The sequence below is a fragment of the Haemorhous mexicanus genome, chromosome 3 (genome assembly GCF_027477595.1).
Source record: "Haemorhous mexicanus isolate bHaeMex1 chromosome 3, bHaeMex1.pri, whole genome shotgun sequence".
NCBI classification, from domain to species: Eukaryota; Metazoa; Chordata; class Aves; order Passeriformes; family Fringillidae; genus Haemorhous; species Haemorhous mexicanus.
In genome coordinates, this window is record NC_082343.1 from 21,406,771 (window position 1) to 21,428,775 (window position 22,005).

Genomic DNA, 22,005 nt, shown 5'->3' on the forward strand with positions numbered 1-22,005 from the left:
GCTCTGATAGTGGCAATTGTGAAAACTACCAGTGAAAGAGTGAAGAACCCCATTGGCTCCTCAGTTGCTCTGTAGATTTATTGCATTTAAAGCACCTTAGCTGTAGGCTCCCCCACAGAACAAGATGTTTATTTGGAGAACGTAACCACATGGTCCATGGACTGCAGAGGTCAGGGTAGACAAAAATCTGACATGACCTGTTACAAATGTCTTGGAGAGGTGAATAACTGCTCAAAAGGCATTTGTCAAAAATATTTGCCTGTGGAGCTATGAAAATTATGGAAAAGAGGATTGTGTTGTGTAGGCAGAGATATATTTGGGGAGCTTAAAGAGACAATTCTAGACATGTTACCGTGGTAAGGACAATTACCTTAATTACCTTGAGAAAAAGAAATGATAAAGACACTGCCACTATTTAAGAAGGAAATAGCAAAATTTCCATCAGAGGGAATGTTTCGCGAAAATGAATAAATGTTTGTGAATTTCTTTGCATGTCATTGCTTCTATAAAAGTGTTTGCTGTATCACATCTGTGGGATTTATTTATGGGATTTAATAACTAAACTTTGTGGGGTTTATTTACTATTTCAATAGCTTTTTTTAGTTATTTTTGTTATTGCTGCCTTCCCACTCTGTCTTCATTTTTGAGACTCTTATTCACCATGTAGAAAGGAGAATCTAAACACTGTGTGCAAGATGAAAAATGAATAAAAATTGACAGCAGCTTTTCCAGTGTTTTGCTTAATTCGTTGAGGCATGACACAACAACAACAACAAAAATTCTTGGCATGCTAGTGTAAGTTCACAGCAGCCTGGCTTTTGCAGCCCTCATCTTTCCCTCTGCCACAACTTTGCTGCTGCTATGACACTTGCAGGCCTGCTCGGCCATGGTGCAGCTGATGCCCTGTCCATGCTCATATTTTTCCTATTGACAGTGAGTGTTCTTGCCAAACGCCAGGGACCATAGTCACATCTGTTTGTCTCCCAAGCTTGTCTGAGGCTGCTTGGGAACACTTTTTATCCTGAGGGCAGCTTTAACTAGGCCTAATACTCTGAAAAGCCTCTATTTGTAAATGCATACAATGAGGCGACAAGTTCCTGTTGTCTTTCCTTAAAAATTATTCCATTTGACACTGCTTGCTCCAGTCCCTGTCACCAGCACGTCAAAAGCCAGGTTTTCAGGCAAGGTGGTCTTAACAAGTTTTATTTTTTTCCTAATAAAATGCCTAGCTTCCCTCCAGAGCACTATTTATAAATGATAGCTGGAAGCAAGCTAGGGGTAAGTAGAAAGAAGGCAGGCAAATAGCTTTCTTCCTTTCTGTAATCCACGCTCTTCTGATTTAATGCTAAGAAACATAATGCTGAACCTAGCCTGATTGAGGGTCAGAGTTCTCCCTCCTTTATAATACCCCCATTACAGGCATTTCAAGATGTACTGTGCAGCTTCACAACTCTGCTTCTTTTTGTCTAACCTGCCAGTTCCAGAGCAGTAATAGTTCTTGTCTGATCCTCTCTAAATAAATAAATTAATAAATAAATGTGAGCTTTTTGTTTTGCTTTTTGTGATTTACACTGGCAGAGCATATCAAATGTTAAGCCCTGGTGAAGGCAACTGCAGCTTTACAATCACAAGTTGGCTGAACATTTGATGGTTGTGGCCATCAAACTGGGATTGACGAAGCTTAATTGGTGCTCCAGCATATTGTTAGTTATTTGTGGTGTAGGGAATATTTGACAACAACAAAGAAATACCCACGCTCACCTTGGCTGGTGATGGGGTTGTTGTGATTGGCAAAGGCAAATGATTCATTTATGCTGAAGGAACAAGGCTGCCTTTCAGACGTTCATTGATTTTAAATTAAAAAGTAACTGCTGTGTTCTACATGAAGGGTGACAACAATAACAAAGTAGTCCTTACTTAGTGTTATTTGTTGCAACTCCATTCCCTGTGCCAGGAGGAAAAGTGGGGCGACCCCAGTACCATAATCTTACAGATCAATAATCTAGATATCTCAATGTAGTGTAACAGATAATCAATTCTGGTAAAATAACTCAAATGCTGCTCACTGTAACTGCTGTGGCTCAGGTCTTCAGGTTCAGTTGCCTGACTTTATTAATTTTTATCTTTCATCCTACTTGTATTCCTGCAGACTTTCTCCGTTTTTCTTTCAGAAAACAAGAGTTTCACACTGTAGATCATATAATTTACGACTATCACACAACTCAGTCTATATGTTTGATACCATTGTTAAATACTGATCCACTCTGATCAAACATCTCAAATATATTTTCTTTAGTTACTGTTGCCCCATATTGTATTTAAATATTCATTTTCTTTATCATACAATAAGTTATGAAAGGGTCTCACTTCTTGATTTCTTTCTAAATTCAGAACTGAAAATTATCCTGTTAGTTTACTAGTTCAACTGTGTTGAGTTTCTGGGTATTAAAATAGGATAAAATTTCATGTCAGAATTGCGAAGAAAATGTGGCTTAAAACAAAGGGAAAAAGTGTTGAAATAAGGGTTCACTAGGTGAAGCTAGAGTGCACTTCTCTGTAAAACCTAAGTTTCTTGGAATATTTTATTTCTAAATACAAGCACTGTGCTGCTTGTTCAACTACTGTATCTTCTTAGAAGAAATATGCAGAGGATTGTACATTGTCATCTTACTCATCAAGGCATTGTCATTTTTTTACATTATTGAGCAGATCTGAGGTCTCTCCACAGTATATGACCATTTGTCATTCATTTAGAAGTAGTCCAGCTTTAAAATGTTTATAAATGCCATAAAGGGTAAGTCATATATTCACACTGAAACCAGATCCCAGGAGTGACAGTGTTACTATGCTGCTGTGGATTGTCAGATGCAATTTTCGGCTTGTAACTTTATCAAAATTCACTACACTTACGTGGTAAGAAACACATTGCTCAGTAGCATGTATAGATACATATTAAAATTGTGCAGTTCAGAAATTACTGCATTCCCACCCCACCCCCCCATTCTGTTCTGGTTCTTTAAAAAAGAAAAGTCAGCTACATATATTCAATTCTGCAGGCATTCTATATTACTTTAAGAAAAATAATAACTGTAATTGTCTCTTGAGATTCTATTCCAAAAGTCAACACTTGAAAATTCCAAATTTACCATTTCCTGTGGTACTGACTTTTAATAGCTGGGTTTAATGCAATAGCATTTGCTTGTTTGCCATCCTCTGCATGTTTGCCATCCTCTGCATCTCCATCAATTTTCCAGCCTCCAAGTGCAAGCTCATAATTGTTCAAGAAGCCTAACAGATATTGTGCTTCTGTGGTATTCTCACAACTTGCCAGTGAATTAGAAGAGGATAAATTGTTATGCTACAAGTTTATTTCATGCACCTTTGAAGAGTTTACTGTTTCATGTTTTCTCATTCATTCTTCATCTTACCTTAAAAAAATTGATAATATTTTCCATGTAATAAATGCTGCTCTGACAGTAAAGCATTACCAGCCAATTGATAACCTACAAACAGCATTGTGATCTCTTTAGATAATTAATCTTAGCTATTTTCCTGTCAGGAGCAACAGTGTTTTTGTTTTATGTTGAGCTAGACCGATTGCCAGTTTTGAAAATTAAAAAGCATTCCCTTTATATTTATATTTATTCGTTCCAGTAACAATTTACGATGCTGCATTTAGATACTGAGTGCTTGTCAACAAACATAATTATCTTTCGATATAAACAAGATTGGTGGCTTGACTGTGCAGCTTCATCTTGGTTGAGAATGTTTTGATATAGGTTCAGATTATACAAGCTGTGTATTTATGTGGCAGTTTTCTTCCTTTGTTAATAGTTTTCTCCTATAATTACTTGCAGGCAAACCAGCGTACACTTAGGATCATTGTGCATGGGAGACATCAAGCGGAGAAGGAAAGCTGCTCCCCTGCCAGGACCCACAGGTAACCAATTTCCCTGGGACAGAGCACAAACCACAAGATGTTAAATCTCTAAACACAAAGCAGTAGGTCAGTGACCTGGGGAAAAGCTTTATAAATTCAATAACTTCCCATATAACTTCAGATATATTCTATTCTTATTTATTAATAAAGATTAAGAAATAAATAGGCTCCCTCCACACTCCTGCAATCATTGCCAATTTCCAGTCCTTTGTAGCGCAGCACTTCTTTAAAGACAATAAATCTTTTTTCTTATACTGAGACAGCAAAGATTACTGCTTATGTCCCTTCAAACATTACAAGGGAAGAGGCCTGAGGCATCTTGTTTTGTGCATATGAATGCTCTAAATACTCTGCGCAGTAAAGTTAGGATGTGAAATCTTGGGTAAACAATTGAAAATGTGGTGATAAGGCTGTGAAACACAGCTTTAAAATTAGTGCTGTAGATTAAACAGGAAGCACTTGCAAGCACATTTCTGAAAGATTTTTACAGATGCGAGGTCATAACCATTGGATGCATTTTGATGATGTCACAGCTGTGAAATGACTTTTTCAATACTTAGCAGTGATTTATAGGACTCTAATTAGTTTGTTGTGTTAATTATATATGTGCATACTGGAAAGATTCAGTTGTATGTGAGCCCATGTGAGCCTTTATATATATTTCTAATACAGAAATCTGGACTGCATGTCCTAGTCATACATAAACTACAGCAGCAACATTTGCAACACATAGAATTTTCAAATATATTTCAAGTAGATGCCTTTAGAGATGCCTAATACTTGTATTCTAACTGAATTCCCGCTCCTAAAACTTCTTTGTTTCAAACCTCAGTGGCAGAAACAGACCAGGAATAATATTAACAATGTTATAAAAGTACCTTAGTGGCAGCAGTATGAAAAAAAGAGAATCTGTGGGTCAGGTTCTAAGACTCTGAACATATGTGAACCGAGAAAGAAAAATACTTAATGGCTGAAGAGAGAATAATGTAATTATTTCTACAAGGTGATTTTCACTTCACAACTTTCAAGTACTAGAGGATGTCATTTTGTACTGAGAGGTTATCAAGTATCGTAAAATTATTTTTATTATTCACTTTACTTTGGGCTTTCAGTATAGAAATTTTTCAGTAGAATTTTATTTTACAAGCTGGGTCCTCTGCGTAACTTTACAAAGCCAATATTTTGATACTAAGGCAAATATGTGGTCATTCAATGTTATGTGTCCATGAACTCACAGTTTTAGAAATTGTTTTCCCCCAAAGTCTGCCTTTATATGAAAAGTAACAGAGAATACTGATGGATAAAGGTATCATATGAGGTAATTTTTAACTGATGTGCCTTCTTTTCCTTTCAAGTTCAAGGTAATCTTTTCAATTTTCTTGTGATCAGTAGGATTGAGAATTTTTTTTTCGTGGTCTTAGAAAGGTTGTTGTTTTTCTACAGTTCATCCTTGTAAGTTTTTAAGCAAATAGAACCTTTGGTAAACATTGAATAAGCTTGTACCTGTGTATAGGTAATGTATAGCATGCTAGAGGTTATTACAGTTTTCTCGAAGGCTTACCTTTCTACAGCTAAATGATTGTTTATCTGTCACAGGCCTTGTTTTTTGTCAGTGTTCCATAAGATTTTATGAAAGAAACAGGGTTTTCTTTTAGAATGAATGTATGTTTGGAAATTGGGATTAAAATAAGAGATTGCTTATTTGATTATTCTTCTTTCAGTAGTTTTAGTTAGCTAAGATATGGGAATAGAAGGCTTGATTTTATGTTGAAGAATTTGTGAGCTTCTTTCTTGAAAGAAAAATATATGGAAGTTGTTTCCATGAGCAGAAGTTGGAAATGAAAAAGAAGATTCTCCTAATAATTGTTTATATTTGATATCATAGTGAAACCTTAAAGCCTGTCTGTAATTAACTCCTTTACTGCAAGTGTTTTCTTTATATGGACTGGAAATTGTCCAGGTTTAGTCTGAGTCAGTGTGTTGATAAGAGTGTTTTCTAAATTCCCATTTGCATTTGGAAAAAAATACATTGGTCGATTAACTCTTGTGAAAATCTGCATGGTGCTGAAAATGGTCATTTATGCCTTTAGGTCCAGTAGTAGTGATGAGAACAATCTTAACGAGAGACTGGAACTCGTTCCCTGGGTTTGAGTCTCACAAGGGTAGCACCTGCTACTTTCAGACACCTTACAAAGCCATAGACTTCTGTAGCAAGCAGTGTGATTGGTTAAACATTTATTAATTGTGACAAGAGCACCCAATTTATTTCAGTACTCCAGCTTATTTACTGCTCTTTCACCTTTGTATTTTGTATTGAAAAAGTAAAATGAATATTGATAGAGTTAGATATTGATTTCTAAATTTATAGCCTGTTCTCAGCCTGCAGTCAAAGTCACATACCAATGGGTTTGTGTATATTAGTAACAAAGGATGTAGCTTTACTTGTACAGCATTGATAAACTATTGAAGCAAGAAAGTTTGAGCAGCACAGAGCATTTTATAGTTTCAAAAATGTCATTTGTAAAGGTGAAGAAAAGACGTGTTGAATAGCAGTGAAGAAAATGGGAGATAATATAGGCATGGATGATTAGGAACTGACAGTACTGATACAGGAGTATCATATTCTGTCTTTTTTCCTAGGATAAATTTTCTCTTTTGTGGTTGTTTCATATATCCCATATGTGTATTGTTGAACTTAGATAGTTAGTTAATTAATCAACAAAAAACTGATACTAGTGAAAATTTATTACTTCCCACAACTGAAGTATGAGGTTTTATACCTTTGAAATACTCTTTTGGATGATTTCTTCCATGAAACCAATATTATTCCAGTGATTCTGTTCTCATGTGAGAACAGGTCATTCTCAATGACCTTCTCTCCCCTCTGACTACCTGAGTGGTAGAGCTATTTCATGTGACACCTTGACATATTTCACTGCAGCAATACAGTGCTCTCAAGTTTGTAAAAGGACCTCTTAGACAAACTAATTCATTGTCATGGAAATAGCCCTTCTAATACTGGGTCCAGTTTAATGAAAGTGATAATAAAATAGTAACAACAACAACAAAAATTTTGCTAGAGAAAGAACATACTTTGAAAGGTAGTGTTACTACTTGAAACACATGCACTGGGAATATTTGCAGCAATTTTAATCTTAGATTATCTAGTTAAGGTCTCAGATCAAACCAATAGGTGCTACAAAATTTTAGATACCATACACAGAATATGCATTTATCCCTGTTTCTTTCTAATTGACTCTTGTGTACAAGATTTTTGATTTTTATCATCTCCTGTTAAATCTCTTGAGGTATTTTAGATTTTTTTTTTTTAATAACAAACCGCTAAGTCATAAATGTTGGGGGAAAAAATCATCAAATTCTGCTTCATATCTCATATTTGTATGCCTTGTAAATAGTCATTTATTTCTATTTCAAAACAATCGTTTTACTCTGGTGTTGCATAGTGTGGTTTACAGTTTGGAGCAGTGTTAAAAGCCAATTATGAGAAGAGAAAGCTATTTTTTATTTAAAATGTAGAAAATGTTTATATAAAATAGTTAAATTACTATGCATGTAATGGGCACTTTAATACTTACCTTTTGCAAAAACAAATTTCAGATGTCATATTCTTTATCTAGTTGGCAAGTTGCATGCACATGCTACACTTCAGGCTGGTCCTGATTGAAATGACCAAGTTAAAAGTCTCATTTTAAAGAATGTGTTTTAATGAAAAATATGACAGTTTCTTAATTACAGCAGAAATACTGAGCACTGCTATAATGCCATCATGACTCACTTTAACAAGGTAATCAAAAGGGTACATGTTTTCATTCTTTTTTAAAAATTGCCAATGGAACAGCTAAGCAAACTATTTTGCTGATGCTTAATATGTCAGTGATTAAAAATCAGACCTGAATATCTGCAGAACCAAAACGATGATTTGAAAAAGATTGTGATTACAGTGTGATAACAGAGGTGGCTGAGGCTGAGTTTGTGGTGAAGGTCAATTTAGCGGGATAGTTTCAGGGGAAAGGTAAACTTTGGGGTACTTGGATGAACTGACCATAAATTTCCAAAACCCTAGACAATAAGCTTATTTTCTTTTAACTTGATTCACTGCTTTTCTGTCTACCAAATGTACAACTCTATAGACAGAAATCCCTTGTCATAGGGCAATACAACATTGGCATGTTGTGAATCCTTTCCCTTATTGCATTGCCCCATTTCTTTACCTTCAGTCTGCCAGAGTCCTTCCTGGCATGCACTTCATGCCTGCTTGGTTGTGCAGCCCATGAACTCTCATTTTTCTTTCGCTGGTATCTAACTTGGCAGCAAGTTAAATTTTTGGGACTTCTTTCTGTTTCTTTGTTTCTTCTACCATATTGTCTCACCAAACTAGAAGTTAAAAGATTGCAGAGTGCCCTCCAGTATTGGAAGCTGCAGTCCCTTCAGAGCAAAAGGCTTTCTGTGTTGAGCTTGAGATGGCTGGTTCAGGCAAGGCTTCTTACATACAAGCACCAGAGTTCAGAAAGTTCAGAAGACCTGCAATTCAACCAGGTCAAGCTTATCCTGGAAAATTGCTGACGGGTTTCTTGTGATGTAGAGAGAAGACAATATTCTACAGGCTGTACAACACAGCCACTATAAAGTCAAGAAGAAACATTCAGATTGATAGAAGATGACTGTACCTGTCTTTCCTAAGTGCTGTTATCTTGTGAAATGTGGAAGCTTCCAGAATAATTCCCTGAATTACAATTGGAGTCTTTCATAAGATAGCTGTTTCTGGTTATGGAAACCATGCACATTGCCTCTACTGGGAGCTGAACTTTCTGGTCCTTATGGGTCCCTTCCAAACTGAGATGTTCTGTGATTCCATGGATTTTTTGGCTTCACTTTCAAGAATCATAAACCACTTACTGGCGAATATAACCAAAGAGACTACCCTTAATATAGTGGAAATCTGGGGGGGAAAAAAGGCTAAACCAGACATTATTTTCAAGTTTCAAAGGTATGTTCCATTAAACAGTTGTACACTTGAGGACTGGCTTTAAGTGAAACAGAGGTATCAGTAGGGAGACTCGTCCTCAAGGGCAGTTATGTGCTCTGCAAGTTCTGCACATTCTCTGCCAGATAACATATTAAAGTGGTTCCCCACAGAGAGGAGCCACCTCCTTTTTGTGTGCAGTTTGTTAGAACCATCACCTTCCTCAGATGGGCAAATGGATGTCCTGTAGTTTTCCTAGAACTCAACCAGTAAAAGAAGTACCTGGTATTTCTATTAGTCAGTTTTATGTTGGTAATTGCTAAGGATTTTTGTTAAAACACAGATGGTTTGGCAGTTAAAATGTGTAGTTTTCCCTCAGTCAGCATCATTTCTTATCCCAGCCCTCCACAACAATCTCTCAGTTGCTGGTGACTAATTTTTCTTTCCCCTGAGGGAATAGGGAGCACTGCTGCAAACAGTCCCTGGAAGATATTATGCAAAAACCACTTTTCTAAAGGTTTTTCAGCATATGATTCACTCTTTGAATAAGGAAGGAGGTCTGTGCATAAACCTGATAGCTTTATGCAGAAAGTTTTGACACTTCAGAGGAGTCAAAATACCTGTTTACCATGTGAGGAAATAAAATTCATTGATCAGGTTTCCAGTGCAGGCAAGATTTCTGACTTTTTGTAAAAGCCTTGCAATTGGTGGAAAAGTTCCTAATAAAATCTGTTGTACATACTCTGGCTTTCACAAAGAAAATTTTTGCTTTGGATTTCCAGTGGATTTCATTGTAAGGCTGCGAATCTTTCTGTAAAAGTGAGGGAATGCTTATCAGATGGGATTCATTTTGCTGAATTTTGGAGGGGTTAAACAGAACGTTGCCATGTCCACCAATGAGAATGCTTCTTCCAAAGTTCCATCCAGTGACAATGTTTCTGTCATCAAAGACAAGGCGTAAAACAAAGACCTGCTCTGGACTGAAGTGAAAAGAAAGTCTTGGGTATTCAAGATATTCCCCTTACAGAGGGATAAATGGCAATCTAAAAATACCAACTCTTCCAACCAATTTTATAGCAGCAAAGACTGGATGGCATTAAGTTTTACTCCACACACAGTGTAACCCAGTAAAGAATGGAAGGAAAAGAGCACCTGCAAATCCAATTCCAAGTGATCTGTGTTTCTGGATAACCAGTTGTACTGAAAATTCAGTGTCACAATCTTCACTGGTGTGTGAATTTATGTTTATATATTCAGGAGAGTTGAAAATAGATTTAAATCTAGAGTCTGTGCTTCAATACAGGGTGTGTTTACCCAGGCCACATTTAATATCCCTTGAGACGGGGTAGTAGGAATGAAACTGTGGCAGTGCAGACATCAAAAACTCTGCTGTGGATATGGGATAAATACAGGGGAGTCCAGCACCTGCTGAAGTCATAGCTATGTCCTCTCTGCTATTCTTATCTCTCTGTTAGAAGAAAATTTAATGCAAGCAGACTTACCAGAACAGAATAATTCTTAAATTATTATTTAGATAGTCTTAGATAGCTCAGTGGGAGGGATGTGTTAAAGTATGGTGAAATAAGGCAATCTCAAATATTAGCTAAACAATTTTCATAGCATTCTCATAGCTGAGTTGTTTTAGTTTTGGTTTGGTGTTTTGTGGTTTTTTTAGTAGATACACAGCCATATGTACTGAATTTTGAAAATCACTGCAGGTACTGAGTTTTAAAATCACCATGCAGCTGGTGGCTGTGCTTCTGAAGCTGTGTTTGTGCAATTACCCAAAACAATTTTAAGAGCATAAACATCTAGGCAGTCTGATTCCCCTTTTGCTAGTTAGAGAGAGCTGGCATAAAAAGACTACAGCAATGTATTTTTCTGATTGTTTTCCTTGTGTATCAGGATCAGTCCCTACTGCTCTGAGCTCATCTGTCTGGTGAGGAGTCAGAAAAGAAAAAGAATAGATGAAATATTAAATGCTTTCAGAAAATGAGGGGGAAAGTGCACCAGCTTTTAAAGAGAATCAGCATGTATCATTTCTGCTCCCATTGGCTGTTTATCCAACATCAATACAACACTTTAGGAGCCAAATTACTAAACAAGCTGCCAATTAGGCTTGCAGTCAGCTGGATAGATTAGTGGCTAAGAGAGGCAGATACAAGATTTTCATCTCTTGAGCCAATTACGCAAGTGAATTACCATCCACAATGCTCCTTGGAAGATTTGAGGTAGAAAGACTGACTCTACTGTGATAGACATAAGTGAGATCCAGGGTAGGGGGTAAGGGTTAGCAGGCCATGTATTGCAAAAATTACCCAAGCAAAAAGAGATCCTTCTAGGAAAGGATTTAAAGGATTTAAGGCTGCTGGGAGCAATAGAAGAGGAAATAATAGTTGTGGTATGCTCTGCGAAGGCATTGCTGTTGTGCTCACAAGTCTTAATCATACAAAAGAAAGATGAAAGGGCAAGACTATATTTATGTACAGTGTCATTTTCTCAGAACTGTTTAAAACCCCGTTTTCTTAACATCAGAAATAGTGCTGTGGCCAGAGATGAAATTACTTCAGTATGCCTTCATTTGTTTCTTACGGCTTGGGGGGGTTGAGAGGAAAAAAGAGAAACATGACAAAAAAACCACACATTTTCTTAAATAAGGGTTATCTGAGAGCTTGATCCTAGCTGTATTCTGGTTTTATTCAGCCCAATATAAGCCAAACATGCTTGATGCTAGTCTTATCCAGCAATTGGACCATACAAATAAATATTGTGACAGTAGTAGTTTATGAGGTCACAGCTCCTTTATTATTCTGTAATAAGCGATAACTTCAATGTTGAGCTTTGAATTTGTAGAAGCGTTTTGCAAATAAAATGGATCTGTCGGATCAAAACTGTTCTTAGGCTCATTTGTTTCCTGCTGACAATATTGTACACTGGTGTAACATTGTTTCTTAAATATGAAGCAAATTTAAAAGCTGAACTTTTGCAAGCTGCTGTATCCAAAAATGATTAAACAGATGTGAAGCCTGCAGCAGCATTAGACCTCTGATCTGATTTTAGCTTACAGATGGAATTAAATTAATTCATGGCAATCACTGTAAAATCAAGGGTATGGCACTGAATGCTAGTGTACTGTTTAACCAGGACATACCTGTCTCAACAGCTGTTAAGAAAAAATTACATACCTTTATTTTTCAGTGAAACCTGCCTTTAATGCCATCATAAGTATCATACCAAAATTAAACAAATGTGATGAGTTTTTGCTTTCCACTTCCCAATTTTGTCACTTACTACTCACTGATTTCATATTCCATGTATGTAAGGTCATATGCATAAAAAATGTAGACCTTGAAGTGTGTCTATTCATATACACAGAGATTTGAGAATTGTCTTTTATTCTTTCAGCTGTCAGTATTGCAGAGAGAAGGAACATCAGCTGAGGATATTTTACAGAGCTGTCTTTTCAAACAAGTTACTATACCTTAATGTTTGCTCCTCCCTCATATAATGGCAGCAAATTCTACATGCAGACTACTCATCTGGTAGATCAGGAATTAGTTGTTAGGATTGCTAAAAACATTTTGTGTCTGTAGAAAAAAAAAGATGTACAGCACAGGAGATTCCTACAAATTATTAGTGCAGAGACATCCTTGTAACTCCTGGAAACATCATACAGCATTAAAATTAGTAAAATGTATCCCCACTTTTCTTTTTCTTTTTTTTTTTTAAATCTGATTCTGCATAGGTTTTTTTGTGGGACAGCACAATGGGTTGGTTTTGCTCTTGCTCCTGGGTGGGTCAAGACTGAACACGTCCCAGAGGTAGCAGAGCCCTTTTCAAGGCCATGTGCTTGGACCATTCTGTCTAAAAGGCCCTACTGGCTAGTCCAAGAAGTGCCATAGGCATGAATTAAAAACTGAACTTGAAGATGAATATTGCAAGGACAATTACTGCTTTTAATTAGAAAATAAAAGCACAAAGCACAGGAATGGGGGTCAGGGGAATAGCACACAGTGTAGTATGATTTTTAAGAGCTCTCTCCCATCATGCAGTCTATCAGCAATGCAAATGTTGGGATTTTTTCCAACCTGCTGATGGCACATGAAATGGAGGAAGAGGGCAGTACCACTATCCGCATTCTTTGGATTCAAGTAAAATATGTTGCATTACAGATAAATTTTTCAAGTGATGGGTGAAAAATTGCAGGAATGTTAAAGGCAGACATAGATAATATTCATATAAAAACTAACTATACTGCAATGGAATGGCCATTTTCACAATTCAAATAAAAGCAATCTGTATTCACCTCATTTATGAGAAGGAATAATTAGTCGATTAGTAATATAGGCAAGATAGGTGGGGTTTTGGTTTTGCTTTATTCTTGCTGCAGTACAAAGCCTTCAAACACATTATCCTTTGGACAGTGTATGCTGTTTGATTGTTTGCCCAAAAGTGGGTTGTGAAACCAGGTTTATGGTGACTTCTCTTTTCTTTATTTTTCTTTTTTCTCCTTTTTTTTTTTTTTAATCTGATGATATACAAGAGTAAAACAGGACTCTTAGGGAGAGCTTGTGTTTTAATAGGAGATATAAAAGTATGTACAGTGGAGGGAAAAATAGGTATCATATACACATTCTAGCAGTACTTATATGTCTTTAAAAACAAATAATTCCAATTATCTTGTCATGGAAAAACAACATTGAATTGCTTCAAAAGGTATCAAAAATAGAAGCACCAGTTTACTAAATAACATGTCAAGGTACAGAGTGTTCTTTCATATGTCTTTTTTGTGAGGTTCCTCTGGCTGTCTCAGGAATTGAAATTCATATAGAAAGGTACATCTGTTACAGGAAGAGCTCTGTTGGTTTTTCCCTGAATAGACTAAAACAAAAAAGCTGTTTATGTTGTCTCAGGCTATGCCTTGAATACTGTTCCAGCAGCATTGCTGCCTCTGCCTGGGCAGCATTATGAATGGTTTAATGTTTCCAGTTTTTAGGTGTCATAACTTCCCCTTGAAGTTTTCCCCTTAATTGTTCCGCAAACATTTATGGGAATGATTCTTCATTTTTTACCATCACTTTTTACAAAAAGTGGACCAAAACACAGTTCCAGGGTTTTACCTGTGAGGCTTACCAGAATTTTTGTTGAACAATACCCTTTCTTCTGTCCCTTTTTTTTTTCTTTTTGTTTTTGAGCTAGAAAGTATAACTGGGAAGGTTACAAAGCCTGTGTTGTGTATGCCAGGCAGTGCCAGGGACTCATTTGTATGAAAATTGTCTCTGCCTGTGGGGGCCTGAAAAGAAAGGAAGTCTTGGCCATTGAATTTTGTGCTGGTCAGTTCAAGAAGAACCCTCTCAGGGACTGGAGGCTGCTGACTTAAAAGCCTTTATTTTAAGCCTAGCATTAAGCATAGCTTCAAACCAGTATTAAAGGATGCCTTCCCTCAATGCACTCCTCTTTTTCTTTGACTCAGGAACTGAGATACTAGAAAGCAGCCTGCCTTTTATGTAGCGAGTGTTTTACTGAATATGAACAGATCTATAGTGAATAATGCTGGAGTACTATAAATTCGTCGTCACAATCATCATGAGGCTTTTAATGTGCACCTCTCATTCTGAATTTCTGTCTGTATATGCAGTTTCCACTGTGGGACCTTGTTTTTTTTTTGTGTGTGTGTGATAAATTAGGCTTTTTAGAAGCTCATGTTCAATTTTTTTGTGTTCTTGCTTAGTAAGTTAATATAATGATGAGCCAGCTGCTTGTCAATGGTAAATTCTTGGCTAAAGATATTATAGTCTCCAAGAACTCAAAATTACAGGCTTCTACTACAGTGTTTTTCAAAAAGTAGCAGGCAGAATAAATAGGTAGAAAATCAAACAGATAGTTTTGAAGCTGGGCACATTGAGGGGTTTTTTTGTTTTGTTGTTGGGCAGGGCGATGTTGAATAATGCTGAAAACAAAATCCTGCTGTCTGCGTGCAACTGCTTGTGTTCAAAACCTTCAGTCCTTTTTGAAATTGTTTGCATGGTTAAAGTTTAACACAGATTCTTGAAATAAATATCCCTTGTGCAAGATACTTATATTTAGAATGCTTATCCATGCATTGTCTCTAAACTCTGGCTTGGGGAGTCTTTTTTGATGAAAGGGAAAAAATAGCTTTATTACTTTGACTTCACTATTTTGTTTTTTAAATGATGTATTCATGGGAAAAAAGCACCCTTTCTTATAAAAAAAATTAATCTGTTATTGTAACAAGCATATACTAACACTTGCAATGTTAGTACTCTTTTCTGTGGTGTGTATGCAGCATTTCTCAAAGATCTCAATGCTAAGGAGAAGAGAGTGTAAACAACATTTAGTAAAATTGAAAACACCAAAAGTAACTTTGGACATATCAAAATTCACAATGTTCAATAAAAGAGAAACTGAGTAAAGGTATAGCGGAGTTACAGAGTAGTTGACCACCTGTCTGTACTGTTTCTGTAAGAGCTATCATTGTTTAATCAGAACAATTTTATTATATATGTTTTCATTGAGGCAGGTCATTGATAAATATTGCTAAAAACAGAGTGATGGTCATGTTACTATGATGTCTCTTCTTAGCGACTGCATAGGACTAGAAATTCATGTGATCTTGACAATGCACTGGTAGACATCTGCAGGTGATTTACATTCTTTGAGGCTGATGTGAAATCCACCGTATTGGAATATAATATGATACTGTTTGTCATATGTAAAACCAGAATGCATCTTCAAAAGCATTAAAAATAAAAGCATTAGACTGTATTATTTAGAATCATATGCAGTCAAGAGGTCAACATGTGCAAAGACAGCCTGTTCTAGAAACCTGTTAGATGAATTAGGAGAATAAGAAGGTTTAAAGCTTTATGGGAGATTATCCTGCTCTTCTCCACATGGCAGGCAGTGCTGATTAATGCTGTGTGTTTCTTTAATCTCAGGGTTTGTAGGTGAAAACACCCAACCAATTCCAGAAAACAACATTGGAAACAGAATGCTTCAGAGCATGGGCTGGACCCCAGGCACGGGGCTGGGACCAGACGGCAAAGGGATAGCAGAGCCCATACGAGCCATCCAGAGACCCAAAGGACTTGGACTTGGATTTAGCTGACAGAGATATAAATAAAGCTCAAAATTAAATTAAAAAAAAAAAAAGAAAATGGAAAAAATGGCAAACACATTATCTGTTGTGATTGGCAAATCCAGTTTTTCTTCTCTCAAAGATGGCTGAAGTCATCAAGCTTCACACAAGCTCCACCAGCTGCAAGGTACAGCCGCAGTGACAGAGCCGGCGTAGAGTCTAACTTCATAATGGTGCTAAAATGTACAAAAACTTCTACTTTTTTATTTTCTGTGGTCTTAAGGTTTGTAATAAGCATCAAATTCACTATACTCACTTTTTTTGGTAAAAGCTTCTGGCACAGCAGGTTTTAGTATATAAGTAAATTTTGTTTTGTAGGTATAATTTCGTCTCAAGAGCCTTGATAAGATTTGTTGAGGAAAATGGAACTTTTTACAGCTATTGTGGTTTCCCCCTTTTCAGGCAGTTTCCAAACCTGGTATTTATAGTGTTTAACAATATTTAAGTATAAATTGTCATTATGGCCATAATACATACATGTTTCCCACTGGAAGGTGATATGGTGTGCAATTTTGTCTAAGAGAATGAGAAACAGCTTTGTTGGGGTAGGAATCCCATTCCAACACCATTTTCTGGCAATGTATTACTGTCTTCCACATTCAAGCAGAAAAGTAGTGCTTTTATAGTTGTTTTTATGTTTACAAAATTATCTTTCCTCAGCAAATATTTTACAGAGTTAAAGTTTACTCTAACTTTGTCTTTCCCTTCATATTAACAATCCTCAGTGTTTCCACATTTACGAATAGTTTGAGCTTTGAAATAGGAAATTGTATTTCAGGGATGACTGTATTTCAGTGTTTATTCTGGGGTTTGGCACATTTTAAACAATGCAGTATTCAACATGGTGTTAACGTTTGGTTTGTGACTGAGCTGTTGCCAATGAGCCACAACCTTTAAGGATCATGAACAGAAAAAGGGCAAGGAGAAGCAGGATTAGGATGGAGGAAAGGAAGGAAAAAGATACTTTGATGGCATCTCACAAATCTAAGCTAGCAATTTAAAATCAAGAGGGATCATTAAGTGTTTTAATCAGTATCCTAATGTATCTAATGTCAGCAGAAGCAATTTCATTAAGCGCCAACCAATCAAGCTCCTAGGGTACTTATTAGTCTGCAGGATAAAACAAATTCCACTTTAAAATTAAATGATAGGGCTGAAGGAAACTGTTTTTCAGATGGACTAAGGAGAAAATCGTGCCCCTCTTGCCACCCAAGACTCTAGTAGCTGGCAATATTTACCCTCTTTGCAGAGGGAACAGGATTTGATTCTCCAGTCTTTTTTTACTTCAAGAGGAGGATCTCCCTTCCACAGCTCCCAGGCTGCAGAGAAAAATACTTAGTTCCAGATGCTTGCAAAGATATTTCTTTAGGATAAAAAGAGCACAGCTTTGTTCATGCAACTGTGAAATATAGTGATTAATTTTAAGACGTGTTTTTATTGCTTTCCTTTTTCTCTCAGCTTCACCCATTTTTCCAGGAAAGTAGTAGCAGGAAGAGGAAAACCAGCAGCATTATAGCATTAAATTTGCTTGAAAAAATGTTCATATTTTCCAGTGCGATTAATGTCAGGTTGGGGACATTGTTTCAGCATACCACCATAGTGTAGAGATTACAGATTAGTACCTGATGTTGTTTTTATGATAGTTGAATGCACGTGTTCTTTGAGTTTCAGGAAGACTATTTATTGCTGTTTAAATACTTTGTATGATTGGGTCGTTTTACTTTTTAAAATTATAAAAAATTTTAAACAGAATTGGGATTTATACAGCAAAAGATAGTTTCTGTTGTAAGGTTTTGGGGCATAGCATGATGTGAGTTTGCCACTTCAAATATCTCTTGCACAACTGAACTTGGTTAAATACATTCCATATCCAAAGAATTTCAAGGTCACATAGTTGCAAAGGGCCAAGAACCCAGAATTCTGCAGCTGGCAGAGGTGCCCACTTGTGTGTTATTCCAAATAATGCATTTCTGTGGCCTGCACCTGTTCTGTAGTGCCATGTGCTCCTGAGAGCAAGTGAATCTCTTTGTTTTGTACACTCCAATCAGAAATCCCTTAAAATAATTTTCAACCTGTGAATTGCAAAAGTGACTCTTTTAAGATCTGTTTGGTGTAGCTCTGTCTGTAAAACTGCGAAAGAATACTCAGTCTGTTAAAATTCCACTGTTCTGCTTTAGTTCCAACAGCTGCATGTCTTGGACTGGAAGTATGGCACCTATAACACTTCTATGAAGTATTTCTCTGTAATTTACCATAGCAGTAGTTTCTCAAGAAATAAGTGTAGAGCCCCAAAAGTGCTTGAAACTGTTTCCTGTTTTTAAAAGGTAAGAGGGAAATATTGAGGAAAAACATCTTTAGCTCATTCAACTCTTTTTTCATGCATTCCTACAGATGCAGTGAAGCAGCCAGCCTAGTAGACTGTCATAATGGAAGAACTATGTAATCAGATTGAAAATCTTAATTTTTTTTGTTCTAAGTCAGCCTTTTAGTGAGTATCTCTTAGACATTAAGGTTAGTTAAACTGGTTTTGATACAGAGATAGATACACTTTTTTTTCCCCAGGTATTATCAGTAGATGCCACAGCTTACAGTACACTTTATCTGTTAGAAGCTGCAGAACAAAGTGATTTATTAAAATATTTTTATGTGGTGTTTTGAGATATTTTTTGTGCAGTAAAATTCCCATTCTGGCTCACACTGTGATTTCATTTTCATTTTTCCACATCTCACAGGAATGGTTTTAAAGATACTCCAGCAGTGTGATTTCATACAGTTAAAACTAGTGTTAAGAAACAAAGCAAAAATTAATTGCAGGGTTTTTTTTTTTAAGCCATTGCAATGTTATTTGGCTTTGAAACATGTCAAAATACTTGGATTTACTGTTTGTTTTCTTCAGATCTTTCCTATGTCTAACCTGCAATCATACTATGATACCTGCTATAAAGCTGGAACACATTATTTTAAAATACATATACAAGTTTTTTCAGATAATAATTCTTTATGCCTGTGACACTGAAGTTTTTTGCCTACATAAATAAATATGGGATCATCTTGTATCTAAAAGTTGTCATCCATCACTTGCCAGATTCTTTCCATTTAAATATTTGAATCAGTAGCTCAGCTGTTACCATAATATTCTTCCTCTGAAGAATGTGTAGTGAAGAGAAGAGACGTTGCCTATTATCAGCACTGCGTTTTGCTCCATGTTCCATGGTGTCTCCAAGTTCTGTGAATTGAGCCATTAACTGTTGATAAAAGAAACCCATGAGCAGTATCTCATTTCTAAATGAATATTTGTCGAAGTCAGAGAAGCATTATCAATATACTTGTTTTAACAAGTTTGTCCCTGCATTTGTCTTTCTGCAATTAGGTCAATAATGGGTGTAGAACAGCAGTAAATAGCTAAATGATATGTATAGAACGCTTTGCTTTAACAACACAAATGCAAGATGGAATAAAATAAATAGACTCAATTCTTCATGGGCTTTGTGTGTTCTTTTCTTTAAACTACCCTTTTCAGTAGTGTTGTTATTGCTCAGGTAAGTACAAAAACATGCTGTTTCTGGAAATATAATTAAAGTGGCTAATATCATGTACCAAGTAAATGCATACTGTGTTAAGCTATTACAATACCTTTTATGTACCTTTTTACTAGTACTTCTTTCCTAGGTTATTATTATCCTGCTGAAGAGGTTAGACCACAATATCAGGAAATGCCTCATTTAAGATGTTTGCAGTACTTTTGTTATCATATTCTTCTAAGACTTCTAAGTACAAGTTCCCTTCACTCTTTAGGTATGTATACTTTGATAACTGTGGCAGGGCCTTGTGCTTTCTCTTCAAACAATTCTCCAGAATTGTTCCTCCAAGGAAAACTCATCCAAACTTTGTTTTATTTTCCCTCTCCCCTGCTCCCAGGGTGCTTTCAGTGAAGGCATATCAGAAATGGGGATCCCTCCCCTCTTACTCCTAATCAAGAAACTTTCTAATTACACTTCCATCGCTAGCAGAGTTTTCAGGAGCAGTGGAGTAGCTGCAAAGGGGTTAGCACACATTTACTTGCAACTGTGCACATTACATTAAGTTATTTGGGCTTCTCATTATTCTCTTCTGTCCTACAATAAAACAGATATTGGAGCTATTTTGACCCTGTTACTTGTATTTGAATATTCAATCATTAAGTAATAGATTATGTAAGCTTGATCTCCCTCACCAATGAGAACTGGTTTTTAACAGCTATGAAAAGTTGTTTAAATTAGTATGAGGTATTCTATCTACAGAAGGTTGTTATTTTGGCCTGTTAATGACATTGCTATGCTGAATTTAAGTATTGGGGAGTTTGACTTTTGAAACTGTGGATATGTCATTAGCCTCTGAGGTATGTATGTGTTAATGTAAATATATGAGCTTATTAAAATATCATTCAGAACATTTCATCATAGATATGCTCATTTCAGTTATGCCTTGTCTATAATGTTGTCTTTTCTTCTTAGTACTTGTCTGTTTTTCTGAAAAACTGCAGCCCTGTGTTTGTTTTTAGTGATAATACTCAGTGTTTTCTGTCTTGAAGCATAATCTCTTGTAGGTAGCAGGTGATGCCACTCAAGATTTTCTGTCATTTCTCCTACTCTACAGAAGTTGCTTTTCCAACCCCTTCCTAGGCCATTTTCCTGAAGGGCCACCTGTTGCCTTCATCAGTTGTAAGAGATTTTGACACTGAGAACTTGGGATTTCTTTGTCCTTGATGAGGCTGTTGTGTTGGTCCCTGTCCTTCCTGTGGCCCCAAGCCAGTGAGAGATTTGTAACACTTTGTGCACATACCTGCCATTGGCTTCCAAATGTCAAGTACTGTCTAAAAATAAGCAGCTTGGAAGAACTTGCCGACTGAGGCTGTGACTTTCTTCCTTGTAAAAGATACAGGTCCTAAATTTTCCATGGCATCAGAGTTCCCTCAGGTTCCAGCTGCCTGTTTGCAGGATTGTGCTGGCCCATCTTCAGCACTGAGCTCTTCTAGAGCTGCTCTTCAGCTGCGGGAATGTACAGGTTAGCAGGTGGGTAATGTCAGTCTGTCTATCCTTGCAGTACCCACAGCAATACATTCCAGCATTGTGGGGAGTCAGGCTGCCATGTCAGCCCCGAATATCTTAATTTTGCAGAGTTCAAATAAGGCACAGCAAGCCACTCATATAGGGTTGTCAGTTTAGTATTCAGGAGGTGATTCTGTAGGTGTGATGGGGTCTTTTTTGTCAATTCAAAAAGAATATAGCAGGAAAGTGAGAGTTGCAGATAACAGAAGAGAACAAAAATCACTTCTGAAGCTGTGATACAGTGAGAAGTTTGAAATGTCTTAAATTTGGGGGGAGATGAGTAAGCGAAGTCGTGCAACAGATACGCAGAGAAAGAAAACAATGTTCCAAGTAATATTTTCTTTAATTTACGCATTTTGACCTAGTACTGAAGAGTGCTGGAGGTCTTAATGCCTGAGGTAAGTTAAACTTCTCATGCATCTGCTACTTCGAATCCTACAAACTTTCTCTGCAAGTCAGCTTATTCTTACACCCGTCCACACTCAATCTTTCTCCATCTTCTCAAGCTGCTTTATTGTTTGTGCTGGACCTCAGATTGCTCCCCGCTTGTCCATTCCCATGAGTTTTGTTTTCTTTTCTAATGAGGTGTGATTTTTTTAATCTTCTTCCTTGGAAGTTGCCTATAATGTTGTTTTAACTTACTATACTACAAGGTAGATTTGAGTAGGTCAAGGAGATTCTTTGAAGAATCAGCACAAATGGGTTCTAGTTTTTCCTCCCATAAAATATTTCTACTTTTTTTTTATGTCTTTGAAGACCCCTACTGCTATTCACCATTGCTTTCTCTCTTGCACAAACTTGATTGTTTTCTTACAGAATATTGAGGTGGCGGGTA

General features: G+C 36.6%; 1 protein-coding gene across 1 annotated transcript in view; it reads left to right on the forward strand.

The window, feature by feature from the left end:
* Nucleotides 1-19,556, forward strand: part of GPATCH2 (G-patch domain containing 2) — a 118,995-nt gene extending 99,439 nt beyond the window's left edge. The window contains exons 9-10 of the mRNA XM_059841026.1: nt 3,858-3,940; nt 15,884-19,556. Of these exons, the coding sequence (XP_059697009.1) occupies nt 3,858-3,940; nt 15,884-16,053 (253 nt within the window). The 3' untranslated portion in view covers nt 16,054-19,556. The remainder of the gene's footprint in view (nt 1-3,857; nt 3,941-15,883) is intronic.
* Nucleotides 19,557-22,005: the final 2,449 nt, after the last annotated feature.